At 43.5% G+C, this 13,304-nt stretch overlaps 1 protein-coding gene and 1 long non-coding RNA gene across 4 annotated transcripts; one reads left to right on the top strand and one right to left on the bottom strand.

The window, feature by feature from the left end:
* Positions 1–28: 28 nt before the first annotated feature.
* LOC116707637 (uncharacterized) lies at positions 29–1,166 on the bottom strand. The gene is made up of 2 exons (XR_004336544.1): positions 1,077–1,166; positions 29–915 (listed from the first exon to the last, which is right to left on the bottom strand). It is a non-coding gene; the product is annotated as an uncharacterized LOC116707637 (long non-coding RNA).
* Positions 1,155–12,827, top strand: dvl3b (dishevelled segment polarity protein 3b). 3 transcript variants are annotated; one of them, XM_032591023.1, is made up of 15 exons: positions 1,158–1,518; positions 2,430–2,499; positions 3,297–3,430; positions 3,512–3,594; positions 3,666–3,810; positions 5,950–6,046; positions 6,440–6,509; positions 7,958–8,097; positions 8,235–8,311; positions 8,437–8,504; positions 8,590–8,673; positions 8,746–8,880; positions 9,629–9,796; positions 10,307–10,492; positions 11,434–12,827. In XM_032591023.1, exons 1-15 carry the CDS (start codon positions 1,355–1,357, stop codon positions 11,724–11,726), a joined length of 1,914 nt encoding a protein of 637 aa, XP_032446914.1. In that variant the 5' UTR covers positions 1,158–1,354; the 3' UTR covers positions 11,727–12,827. The 3 variants fall into 3 exon arrangements, with proteins under 3 accessions (XP_032446913.1, XP_032446914.1, XP_032446915.1); XM_032591024.1 differs by having other exon boundaries at positions 1,159–1,518; positions 8,593–8,673; XM_032591022.1 differs by having other exon boundaries at positions 1,155–1,518; positions 8,593–8,880.
* The last annotated feature ends 477 nt before the right edge of the window (positions 12,828–13,304 follow it).

Below are 13,304 nucleotides of genomic sequence, written 5' to 3'. Positions count from 1 at the left end.
CTTATTGTTTTTTTTCCTGAAGAAAATGTTTAACTTTCAGAAAACAGGTTTATTTATTTTGAAGGGATCCTTTAATGTCCTGCTTTTATTTTGAAGTCAGACCGGAAATGTAAGGTCTGACATGTTTAACGGGATCTTTGATGTCTGAAGGTTTTATTATTTAACACACAGGAAACTGGTGGCTTTGCTTTCACAATAAAAGCCTTGAATCGTGTTAAACTGCTTCATGAGATTTTACGTTTTTATTTCCCTTTTATTAAACTAATAGTGAACAAACAGAAAACCTTTAGAATCTGTTAACTGTCTAGAACAGTTTTTTTTATTTGATCAAACTTTTGTTTACATTGAACATTTTGTAATTGGGTTGAAGATAAATCTGAATCAGATACAGTTTGTGTTTTATGTCTGAAATTATATATTTTTTGCTTTTGTGCCATAAGTGGAACAAATTTCAAAGATCTTTATTTTTATAACTTTAACTAGACTACAGAACTGACGGTGTATCAGGGCGTTATAGACAAGGATGATAAAAGGAGTACATTTCCACAAAAAACTCAATTCTCAGAAAAAACATCGACATTTCTGGATTTCAAAAGTCAAAATATTTCAACTTTTGAAACTCATTACTTTCCAAAAGTCAAATTTTCACTAATCTCAAAATTGGAGGGTTTTTTTTCTTGCAAATTTTCAACTTTTGGACCTGAGAAAATATCTAAACGCTGAAAATGTTTGACTTTTGAAACCTGGAAACTTTTTTTTTTCTAGAAAATTTCTGAGATTTTGTCACTCAGAAATCTACCATCTTTTCCTCCTGGAAAGTTTGAGGGTTTTGGTGCAAATTTACTCCCTTTATTCCCTAAAATGCTGTCACACGTTTCTGGTGCTGAAACATCAGATGAACTTTACCTCAGATTTCTGGAAAAACAAACAAACATGTCAGTCGTTTAATTAAGAAATATTAAACATAAACAGCAAGAAATTTATTTGTAATAAGTAAACCCATTCAAATTTTCCTAAGTCCAATAGAACAATTTCAACAAAATTATTTTATTTGGGTTCTTTAGGCTTCGCTTCACCTGGGCGGCTTTTATTTTGAAGTCCACCACCGGACGTTGCGTGTTTTAACGCGTGCAGTGTTGACTATCAGGAGGAAAGCATCATCGGAGCCCCTCTGCAGCTGGACCGACACATCTGGACCGGAACCGGCCTGGGACCAGCTCAGCTCCTGGAGGTGGGGGCGGGGGGAGCGCACAGGTGAGGCGTCACGTGACCAGACCTTCGGAGCTTCACGCGGCGCGCGCAGGTGTGTCTCAGCATCCCCTTCGAAGCGCGTGCGGGGCTCCTCGGGGCCAGCATGGCGGAGGAGACCCGGGTCATCTACCACCTGGAGGACCAGGAGACCCCCTACCTGATCCGGATCGGCGTGCCCGCGCAGCGCGTCACCCTGGCCGACTTCAAGCAGGTGCTGAACAGACCTCACGCCAAATTCTTCTTCAAGTCCGTGGATGATGACTTCGGGTGAGTCACGTGACTGACGCCTCCATCAGGAAGATGACACAGATCCAGATGGGTTTATTGAGCATCAAAGGTCACGTGTTCCAGCGGGGGGAGGCGATTCAGTCACATGATCGGTGATCAATAACCATGATAACAAGAGGAGGAGCTGATAAACACATGTATGAATCAGTAGGGAGGCTTTGTTTGTTTGTTTGTTTGTTTATGAGCTGATTGTTTATATAATCCTCCTCATGCAGCTGTGATTATGTAACTGTGATGAAAACAAAAGCTTTAATATTCCCTCTGATGAGAGGATGACTGCTGAGCTCATGATGATGATGAGGAGGATGAGGATGATCTTATGACTCAAGGCGTAGCAATTTTTAAATAAAATTAACAAGAACGAGACGAGAATTATTACTTTCAAAGATCAAATTTACAAAACAGATTAAAAAAAGGGACGAATGTCTGATTCCTTGTCTGTCAAAAGGATTTGCTCCTGTTTTCCCCCCTGATAGTCCGATAGACTCGGTTCGATCGGGAACCAAACTGAGTCAAACCAACCAAACCTTTGATCAGCTTGTTGCCCCCCTGGTTTGATTTTACCCAGAATGCCTGCTTTCAAACCGAACCAGAGTTAGCTCCTTCGGTTCGGTTGTGCATTCACACCTCCCCAAGCGAATTGAATTAAAGCGGACTACACTGGCTGCTGACGGGAATATTTTCAAAGTCATCAAATTGCTAAAGTGCTTAGCACCCTTAACGTAGTTGGGGCGTATTTTACTACAACTTAATCAGACGAGATGACAGATATATTCAGGATTTTTTCATATCTTGATATCTTGCTACACCTCAAGTTATGACATGATGCTCGTAGCGATGATGATGATGATGATCACACTAATGATGATGATGGTGATGGTGTGTTTCAGGGTGGTGAAAGAAGAGATCAGTGATGATGAAGCTCGGCTGCCTTGTGTCAACGGACGGGTCGTCTGTTGGGTCAGAACCGCTCAGAACCTCTCAGATGGACGATCAGTCATGAAAACATCAGGACGTCCGTTGAACGTCCAGTTCTCTGAATCTCACCAGTAGAGGGCATTGCTAATTGAAAAGTTAGCTAAGCTAATCATAAACATTTTATCCACTAACACCTGCACCGCATCACAGGTGGAGAATGCCGGGAGAGGAAATGGAACTGCTGCGTAAACAGATTTCAAAATAAGAGCATGAACATAACCAAAAGTTCAACACAGATTTTGAACTTTATTCAACTGAAAGTTTACAAAACAGCCAAGTAAATTTGCTAAAGTAAAAGTGCGAATCACTAAATTAGCTCTGTTGTTAGCAGATTAGCATCAGTGTGTCCAGCTGCTAACCAGCGCTGGTTTTGGAGGCTGCTAGCATCTTGCTGTGTGGTTTTAGCCAGACCTGGACATGTTGGAGGACGTTTGGAAGGTCAAACACTCGTCGGTTTGTCCGCACGTTGAAACGATTGACTCCAGATTCTCCTGAGACCTTTAAACCTTTTACCAGACCAGAAGTTGCTCCAGTCTTCGTCCTGACGGCTTCTCTGTAGATCTCACCATGGCGTCCACATCACTTCGACAGTCAAGATGACTGTACTAACTGTCTAAACTTGAAATTTAATAAAATTCAGAAAATTATACATTATAATTACATTTTATTTAATATCTAAGTCTGTATATGTCCTTATTTTTTCATGACTGTCTCATTTGGACCTGATGAGACACCTGGACTGTCCCAGTGTCTCTAAGATCCTGTCTTCTTCTCTGCAGGTGGTGTCTTCAGACGCCTGTCCTCCGGACTTCAGGGGGTCGGACACTCCCTCTGTGGCCACGCCCTCCAGCTTGGCTCCGCCCCCCATCGAGAGGACCGGCGGCATCGGCGACTCCAGACCGCCGTCCTTCCAGTGAGTTCCTACACGGATTAAGCTCCGGTCGTGCTGACGCGACCGCACGCTGACAGGATGTGATGTATTTGTCCGCTTCAGCGCTGCGGCCGTCTCCCACGATGACCTGCAGGGGTCAGAGGTCAAATCGCCCGCTCCATCTTCAGAGAAGCAGCGGCGGAGAGGTGGTAAAATCTTCAACTGAATCAAACCGAATTCTTCCAGCTGTCTCTGATTGGCTGCCGTCTTCATACAGGAGGCCACTTGAACGGACACGTCCACCAGGCGGCCGACCACAAGGGGGCGGGGCCAGCCGGCGGCGGCGACAGCTCGTCCAATCAGCAGAGCAGCGAGTTAGAGACGACCAGCTTTTGCTCGTCTGAGGAAGACTCTGGAGGAAGGTCAGACCCAAACAGTTCTGGTCCGGTTCTGAGTCCACCTGCTGACCAGCCGAACTTAGAACCAGGCTGGGGCGGTTACCCAGGGTGGCATTGAGATGGGCGGCGCTCTAAAGCTAGAAAATCAATCAAGTTTATCTGTGTAGCACGTTTCAGGCGGTTCAAGGTGGAAATTACATAGTTATTGTATTGTAATATGTCTCATCTGTCACTTATGCAGTGGGGTGTACGGAAGAGGGTTAATGCCAAAAATTAAAAAAAGAATTTAAACTTTTTTCTCAGAATTTCTTTTTTTTTTCTCAATTTTGATGTTTTTATGAGAATTCTGACTTTGATCTCAACATTTTAATTGGTTGGGGGTGTTGGCAGGAGGAGCGGCTTACCCGCTGCGCCAACAGAACAAACTGAGCTGGAAAAAAGTATTTGCACTCTGGCAGATTTCAAAGGTTCTTTTGTTGTTTCAGAAAAAATGTTGAGCTCCATAAAAGACAATCTGAGGAGTTTTTGAAGTGACTTTATAAATCATATTTAGACCCAGGGTTTGACTAGGCGGGCTGCACAGTGGCGCAGTTGGTAGCACTGTTGCCTTTGCAGCAAGAAGGTCCTGGGTTCGATTCCCGGCCGGGGTCTTTCTGCAAGGAGTTTGCATGTTCTCCCTCTGCATGCGTGGGTTCTCTCTGGGTACTCCGGCTTCCTCCCACAGTCCAAAACTGTCAGGTTAATTGGTCTCTCTAAATTCTCCCTGTGTGAATGGTTGTTTGTCCTGTATGTCTCTGTGTTGCCCTGCGACAGCCGGGTGACCTGTCCAGGGTGACCCCGCCTCTCGCCTGGAATGTAGCTGGAGAGGCACCAGCAACCCTTCCGACCCCATTAGGGACAAATGGATGGATGGTTTGACTAGGCTACTTCAAACGCTGTGTTTTGTTTACTTTGACACTTTTTGAATGTTTTTTATTTTTTAAATCATCAACAAATTGTTTTGTTTACTGTTTTATTTGATGATCTGAAACAAAGTTTGATAAATACTTTTTCACAGCAGCGTACTGCTGTTCGTCAGTCTGGAGCATTTCCAGTTATGGGCGTGTCCCTGAATGCATCGCGGTGCATTTGCTGCAGCAGCATCAGGCTTGTAAACCTGCTGAAATCAGAACTCCTGGGAGAACCCAAACTGTCATTCTGGTTCTGTGGCGTGTAAAAACGCGTACTGCTCCTTTAAAGGTTGTGTCATGTGGCCCAGTGACATCAGCAGCAGCTCGCGCTGTAATTGGCCTGTGTCTCTGACACACATTCACCTGCCTGCAGGTCATTTTTTCTGCCCCAGTAAACCTGTTCACGCCCTGGGCTTTGATTGGCTGCTGCGTGTCATGTGACCAGCGCTGTCTTTTGTATTGTGCTGCAGATAAAGCCATCCCAGCTGATCTGAGAGCAGAAATAATGTGTTCCTGATCGATTTTCTCATTTAAGACTCTGATTTCCATCAGTGATGGACTCCACCTGCTGCCAGATTTACAATCTTTACCCAAACATTTTAAATCTTTTTGTAATTTTTAAACAGGTTTGGAGTTTTGCTGTCTTTTATCTTAATATTTGTAAAGTCAGATTTTCCTCTCTCTGTTGGAAATGTGTTGATTTTTTATTATAAGTGATTCATTTCTGACAGGTAAGTAGGTTTGAAATATGTTTTCCAAATTAGAAATTTGTTTTTTAAAACCTAATTTAAAAAAAAATATTAGTATTTAGATTTTTTTATTTATGCTATTCCAGTTTAATAGTTGAAACTTTTCATTATTTTATATATTGACGTGATCTTTCCAAGTTGAAAATGTATTTTTATGACATTATAGCAACTTTTTGTTAAATCTCTGACTACTGGGGAGAAAAATGAGCAAATTTTCCACTGATTATTTTCCATGGATAGAAAAACCAGTGAGTTATTGGGGCTCGACTGTATTTATAGATTTGTCCATTTATCCTTTTAAAAAGCTTTTACTTTTATTCATAAAATTTTATTAATTTTACCGTCTGCTTCAAATACATGTTTTAATTAGGATTTCCTGATTTTATATTTCTTTAAAATCTATGTTGCGTTTTTAGATTTGTGCTTTTTTGACCAATCAGATTCTGTCTGTGATGTCACACCAGGTTCAGCCAATCAACAGGCCAGAGCAGCTCCTCGCCGAGACTCATCAGGCGACAGCGGCGCCGCCACCGAAAACCAAAAACTCCACGGATGGAAAAGGTAACCACACACACACACACACACACACACACTCAATCTGACCCCTGACCCCAAAACAGCGTTTCCCCTTATGGGGACCAGGCTTCGGTCCCCACAAAGAGCAGTCCCCACAACATAGTATATGTCAGGAAAATGGTCCCCACAAGGTATTAGAAACAAACGCGCACCCCCCCCCCCCCCCCCCCACACACACACACACACACACATACACACACACACACACACCACACTGTGAGGTCCTGGTTATCTGTGTCAGTGTGTCTTTATGACGCCTGGTGCAGGGCGGCTGTTTCCGTCTGGACTTCCTGTCACTGACGTGTCCCTCATCTTCCTGTCCTGTCTCTCTGTCCACCTGTCTCCCTCTCTGCCTGCTTCTATCTGTCTGTCCGTCAGTCGGCGTCTTTCAGCAGCGTCACTGACTCCACCATGTCGCTCAACATCATCACTGTAACCCTCAACATGGGTGAGTACAGAATGGGTCAGCAACGGATTGGACCAGGACACATAGAACCTTGGTTAGGTCTATTGCTGTCAGGGTCAAGTCCGACAGAGACCAGAACAGGCCTAAACGGTCTAAATAAAGGCAAAGAGAGTCCAGAACAGATCCTGTCAGCCTGAATCTCATCAGTAAAACCCATGAAAGGTCACAAATGTCTAGTTTGGGTGCATCATCATCTACAACTGCTCCACATGTTTTTGGGGTCTGAATCAGGTCCAAAACATCCAAAATTAGCTCCATCTTAGTCCAAAACTGTTCCAGAGGTTCCCTTTGAGTCTCAGCTTGGTCCAAACATCCTAAATTAGACCAACTGCTGTCCAAATCTTTTTCAGAGGTTCCTTGAATCTAAACTAGGTCTCAGACACCTTAAATTAGGTCTGTTACAGTCTAAAACTGCTCAGTGTGTTCTCTTTGAGTCTCAGCTCGCTCCAAAACACCATAAATTAGTTTTTTACAGTAGAAAGGTGTCAGTTTCCCTTGAGGCTAATCTAGATCCAAAACAGCCCAAATTACATTTAGTCCAATTCAAAACTGCTCCAGAAGTTCCTTTCATTTTAGACCAGATATAAAAAAAAAAAAAAACTTGAATTAGATTTATTGAATTTGAAAACTGCTCCTCATGTTCTGTTTGAGTCTAAACTCAAATAGTTTAGACCAAAATTTCCTAAATTAGGTTTACTACAGTCCAAAATTGGTCCAGAGGTTCTCTTGGACTGAATCTGGTCCACTCCAGTCTAGAATGGGTCAGCTATCTGACCAACACAGATCAGGTCCAGTTGGGGTTCTGAATCAGGTTCGTAGGTAGATGGATCATATCAGAGTTCAGAACAATCCCTAAACCTTACTGGACCAGGTCTATGACAGACCAGTACTGCCCCACCGGTTCTGTTGGATCAATCCTTAAATGATGTCCATAAATCCATAAATCAGATCCAAAAAGGTTCCAAACAGACTAAATACTGTCTGGATCAGGTACAATAGAATCTGAACCAGGTTCAGAACGGTGAGAATCAGATCCAGTAGAGTAAAACTGGTCCTCAGCAGCTTTGGCAGTAGAACGGATCAGGTTCTGTTCAAACATGGCGGTTGGTTTACAATTTGATTGGTTCTCTTCAGGTCTTCTGAACCCAACAAGACCCAGACCTAACTGGGTCGGTAGATATTGATTCACACCGGACCGTGACCTGATGAGATCATTTAAAAACCCAGTTCTGAGTTCTGGTTCTGCCCGGTTGCTGTGTTGTTGGGTTGAACAGAAGTTTAAGTTCTTCAGAAGGAGATCTTTATTTCATCAATCAAAGACCCACAGACGTTTGTGAGATGTTTCCATCCTGAGTACGATGCCAGTGAGGTTTGACTGTCCTGTGTGGTCAGACCTGACGATGGTCAGACTAACGCCGCCTGTTTCTCAGAGAGGTATAACTTTCTGGGCATCAGCATCGTTGGTCAGAGTAACGACAGAGGAGACGGAGGGATTTACATCGGCTCCATCATGAAGGGAGGAGCAGTTGCAGCAGATGGCCGCATAGAGCCTGGAGACATGCTGCTGCAGGTAGGGCCGACACCAGGTTCTAGTTTGGACCATCTAGGCTTGGTAATGATGCTGAAGCCAAGACTCTCTGAAGCCCTTTGGACTTCAGAGAGTCCTTTGGTGCTCTGGTGATTCTCACTGTGATTCTGTTCACTCAGGTGAACGATATCAACTTCGAGAACATGAGTAATGACGACGCAGTCCGGGTTCTGAGAGAGATCGTCCACCAGCCGGGGTGAGGCCTAATTAAAACCACTGACCATTACAGTCTGTCCTCCTCTGTACTGCAGCTGAGGATGACTTTTCATCCAGACACAACCTTTGAGACTCAAGCTGAGCTGTTTCTCTCTTTCCTTTTAGTTCGGTGACATTAACTGTGGCAAAGTGTTGGGATCCAAACCCACGAAGTTGCTTCACGCTGCCCAGAAGTGAGTCAGGCAGGATGTGTTGGTTTGGTTTGATACTGTTGAATGTAATCCAACTTGTTAAAACTGTCTGTCCTGTAAAACCGAGCAGGTGAACCGGTCCGCCCCATCGACCCGGCTGCCTGGGTGTCTCACACGGCCGCCATGACCGGGAAACTCCCCCCACACTACAGTACGTCTCAACTCTGCACCTCTCTTCTGTTGTTAACCTCCCATCTCATTTTAACTTCCTGCTGTTCTCCAGGCGTGCATGAAGAAAACCACCTCAACATCCACAGTGACATGACGGTGGTCGTCAAGGCGATGGCCAATCCAGAGTCAGGGCTGGAGGTTCGAGACAGGATGTGGCTGAAGATCACCATCCCCAACGCTTTCATTGGTGAGAAGATGTACTACTGCGTAGATCTGGATCTGAGAGTCTGAGGAATGTCTCATTCACACCAGTCCTGATTAATCCGCTTTTATCAAACTCTAGTTCATTTGGGAAGATGTGAATCTAATTCTTATGTGGACCAAAAAAGTGAAATCTGGTCCATCTACAAACCTAAGTTTTGGTTTGGTTGAAGTGAATTAGAAAACAGACGTGAACGCCAAGCAGACCGGAGACCACTCCAAAAGCAGAAATTGGACTTAAACTCAGGGCATTCTGGGTAAATACAACCAAATTTGCTAGCCTAGCGGTAGCATGAGAAATGGCTCGTGTCTTTTTCCAACGACAAAAGAGAAAATCTGATGCCACTTCATTTTTGTTTCCATTTGGTGAAGAAGGAAGTTGCACTCAGTGTCTTTTCAGAGGTTTTTGTGTTGTTTCCTTCAGTGGTTCTTGGTGCAGCGCCCCCACAGGCCAGGAGGGGAACAGGTTGCTCAAACGGTTTTGTTGGTTTGGCTTGGAGCAAAGAGAATGAGAACCACAGCAGCTGAAAATGAAGCAAATGTTATTTTCGTCCCCCCTCGAGCTACGTTTACCAAACTATCAGGTGGTGAAGCACCTGAGATTCTCACCAATAAAAACATTCTGTTTAACCAACATGAAATAATCTCTGTTGTAGTTCTGGGGTAACGATTCCAATCAGGACTGTGGAAGGAGACAGATATCTTTATCTGCAGCTTGTCTTCTATCTGTCCAGGTTCGGACGTGGTGGACTGGCTCCACCGTAACATAGAAGGTTTTACCGACCGGCGCGAAGCTCGTAAATACGCCGGAAACCTGCTGAAAGCCGGATTCATCCGACACACCGTCAACAAGGTCACCTTCTCAGAGCAGTGCTACTACGTGTTCGGAGACCTGTGTGGAGGTAGGAGCTGGGGCCACAGAGCTGTCCACACTAGAGACTATAACTATAGTTATTACTCTTTGAAATAAGAAGACCTTTAAATATTCAGTGTGCTGAGATCACCTGGAGTCTGTGGCGTTTTGTCCTCAACTGAGGTCCTCTTTAAAAATAAAAGGGAAACTTCAATTAAATGTGTTAATAGAAAGAGAAGTTGTTTCAGTTGCTCTAAAGCTGTAGTCTTTGTGGATGGATGGATGGATGGATGGTAAAACTCTAGCTGCTTTGGTGCAGTCCTGAACATTCACCTGCAGTACCGTCAATGACCACAAGATGGCGACACAGAACACAAAGCCAGCAGATCATGTTAAACTGTTTTATGTAATTTATGTCACTTTCAGAGGTTCATTGTTAGAAATTTATACATTTTAATTTAAAAGGTCTGGACTCTACTGTAGTCTGATGATAAGAAAATAAAAACCAGAGTTTCTAACAGCATAAATGTTGCTGTTTTGCTGATGCTGCTCCTTTCAGATCTGGCTGCCATGTCTCTGCTCGACCACGAAGACGGATCCTCTCGCGAAGTAGGAGGAGGAACTGACTGCGACCCCCCAGCCTTCCCCTACCAGTACCCCGTCCCTCACCCCTACAGCTCGCCCCACCCGCTGCAGCAGCTGCCGGCCTGTGGGGCAGGAGGAGGCAGGAGTCATCACAGCGAAGGTACAGGACGTTTCTTGTTTTTCATAAGGTTTATGCCAGTATGTGGATCCTGTATGTATTTGTTTAGCTAACACTGCTGCTTGATCATTTAAGTAATTGTTGTCTGTTTCTGTATTTCTCAGTCGTTCATTTGTTGTACTCTAGAATCAGTGACGAGAACAATGAAGAGAGGAAACTAACTGCTGCGTAAACGGATTTCAAAATAAAAGCTTGAAGCTAATTACTTGAAGAATTCTGAACAGACAATAACCAAACTTTCAACACAGATGTCAAACTTTATTGAACTGAAAGTTTACAAAGCGCTTTAGAATTCATCTGGATAAATGTGTTCAAGGGAAGCTAATTGTTCTAAAATCTTAAAATTTAGCAAAAAATGCTAAAGCGCTAAACAAAAAATTAGCTCCACTATTAGCGAATTGTTGTTTTTGTGACCTTGTATTAAAAATGTTTTGTAGCACTGGGGGCCTTGATTCACAGTAGTCAGGCAGACAACGCGGAAGCAATGGTTTTATGTTTGGGAATTGAACCGGAGACTAATTGCCTGGGTTCCCCGCCCTGCCGCTACACCGTGTCTCATCAGTTGCTATCTTGCCGTCCGTCCTTGAATATTGAAAACAAGTGACTACATTTGAGGAATAAAAGCAGATTGAGTTGAAGATCAGGTTCCGTGATGTCTGAGATTTTAGCACTCCCTGTGTAATGGAACCCACAGTATGGGTATTGGACGTTACTTTTGCTGTTGCATCTCGTATGTTAAAGGATTCACAGACAGTCTGAGAAAGAAATTTCAGGACGTTCTTCCTACGCCACAGAAACTAAAGGCTGATATCAACACTGCGTTTTGTGTTAATGTTTATGTCTGGAAGACCCTGATGAAACCTCGGTATCGCCTCTCGGGTTCTGTTTGAAACGATGACATCATGTGTTCATTGGTCCTGCAGGAAGTCGCAGTAGCCAATCGGACTTCAGCGATGATCAGGAGGGAAAAGGAGGAATGCAGCAGGAATCTTCCAACCAGGAAGCGAACGCTCAGCACAAGATGGCCGACTGTCTGAGTGATGGCAGCGCTCAGGAACCGCCCACCTCCTTCTCCGGTTCCCATGGCAACAAAGACATGCCAACACCGTCTCGAGGTCAGCACCGCGACTTTTCATCGATCCAGCCTGAAATTTCTCGACAGTCCTTCCGCCTGGCCATGGGAAACCCCAGCGACCTCTTTGTAGATGTCATGTGATCCGGTGACGATGATGTCATATCCTGGCAGGTGACCTGGAGACAAGATTAAAATGTGACTTTTTTTAACTAAAGCTGAAACAAACTGAAAAAGATTGAGGCACATAGAGTCACTGTGAAGACCTGGACCTGATGAAGGCCTGGATCAGACCAGAACGAGACCAGGCTCTGGTAAAACCTGAAACTAGACAGGACCATCCTGAACCCGACCGAGAACCAAACCTGAGAACTAAACCTGAGAACTAAACCTGAGAACTAAACCTGAGAACTAAACCCGACTCAGGACTAAACCTCAGAACTAAACCTGAGAACTAAACCCGACCGAGAACTAAACCTGAGAACTAAACCCGACTGAGAACCAAACCTGAGAACTAAACCCGACCGAGAACTAAACCTGAGAACTAAACCCGATTGAGAACTAAACCTGAGAACTAAACCTGAGAACTAAACCCGATTCAGGACTAAACCAGATTTACATGGACCTGACTTGGACCTGGACCTGGCTCGGACCTGGACTCTGAACTAACCAAATCAAAGCATGTGCTGCTTTTCTCTCTGAGAGACGTTCTGACTCAGCAGAGTCTCTCCTGCATCCTGGGATGGTTGTAAATTATTCCTGACGTTCCTGTTTGTAAATCACCTGCTGTCACGCTGCCTGTAACTGAGCTCATTATTGTTTCTATTTATTCATTATTTATTTATTTAACATGTTTATTTATGAACAGTTTGTTCCAAACATTTACTGCAGAAAGCGACGTGTGGATTATTTATGAGTCCTTGTTGTCGTCTCCTCATGACTAAAGACGTCCATGTTTGTCTAACTGGAGAACGCCAGAGAAGCAGAGCTGTAGCTTTTCCTCTACATTCCAAAACCAATGAAACGGGTCAAGGAAAATTATTTTACATAAAGGTTAAATACGGTACCAAATCACAGACTGAAGGCTCTTAGACATTTGGGTTTTGTGAAGAACAAAGACCATGATCTGTTTAGTGAAAACAGTTGTATAAAATGTGTTCACTGTGTTATATGTACACAACCAGATAGTAAAACCTTAAATGATGAAATAGATTTGGAATAAAGTTCACTTAGCTTTCATAGAAATCTGTGTATGGCTGTGATTTCCTCAAATCTTTAAAAGTCAGTGGTTTCACCCTTGTTGAGACTAGAAAAGGTGAAAGTTTCATATGTGAAGTAACAGACACAGATTAATTGTGTCTGTTATTTAATGGAAACACCCGAATTATGCGTGTGTGTGTTTTACATTAGCAGAATAGCTAATGTAAAACAACATTTTGCACATATTTGTAATGGAAATGCAGCTACTGACTGATTACAATATGAATGTGGAACTTAGAATTGAAATGTGCTTAATGGGAACAAATAATATCAATACAAGGTCTGTTTTTGTTTACTACTTTTGTTACTAAAAACATCCTCTAGCGTACAGTATACGAGACATATTACATGCTACCCCCTTATTATTCATTTAAATTATTTTTTGAAATATTTCTAGCTTACATAATTGTTTTACACGTAATTTTGGTCCTATTTGCTTCCCATACCGTGGAGCGCCGCAGG

The sequence above is a fragment of the Xiphophorus hellerii genome, chromosome 18 (genome assembly GCF_003331165.1).
Source record: "Xiphophorus hellerii strain 12219 chromosome 18, Xiphophorus_hellerii-4.1, whole genome shotgun sequence".
NCBI lineage: Eukaryota > Metazoa > Chordata > Actinopteri > Cyprinodontiformes > Poeciliidae > Xiphophorus > Xiphophorus hellerii.
The sequence above is the reverse complement of the archived record's forward strand: the minus strand, read 5'-3'. Positions and strand labels throughout refer to the sequence as shown.

What these genes read in the sequence shown, in the direction of transcription:
- dvl3b (XM_032591022.1), top strand. Translation starts at nt 1,355, where the DNA reads ATGGCGGAGGAGACCCGGGTCATCTACCACCTGGAGGACCAGGAGACC. An exon ending in ACGGACGGGTCGTCTGTTGG is followed by an intron (nt 2,500 to 3,296) that starts GTCAGAACCGCT and finishes TCTTCTCTGCAG; the next exon opens with GTGGTGTCTTCAGACGCCTG. An exon ending in CTGGAGACATGCTGCTGCAG is followed by an intron (nt 8,098 to 8,234) that starts GTAGGGCCGACA and finishes CTGTTCACTCAG; the next exon opens with GTGAACGATATCAACTTCGA.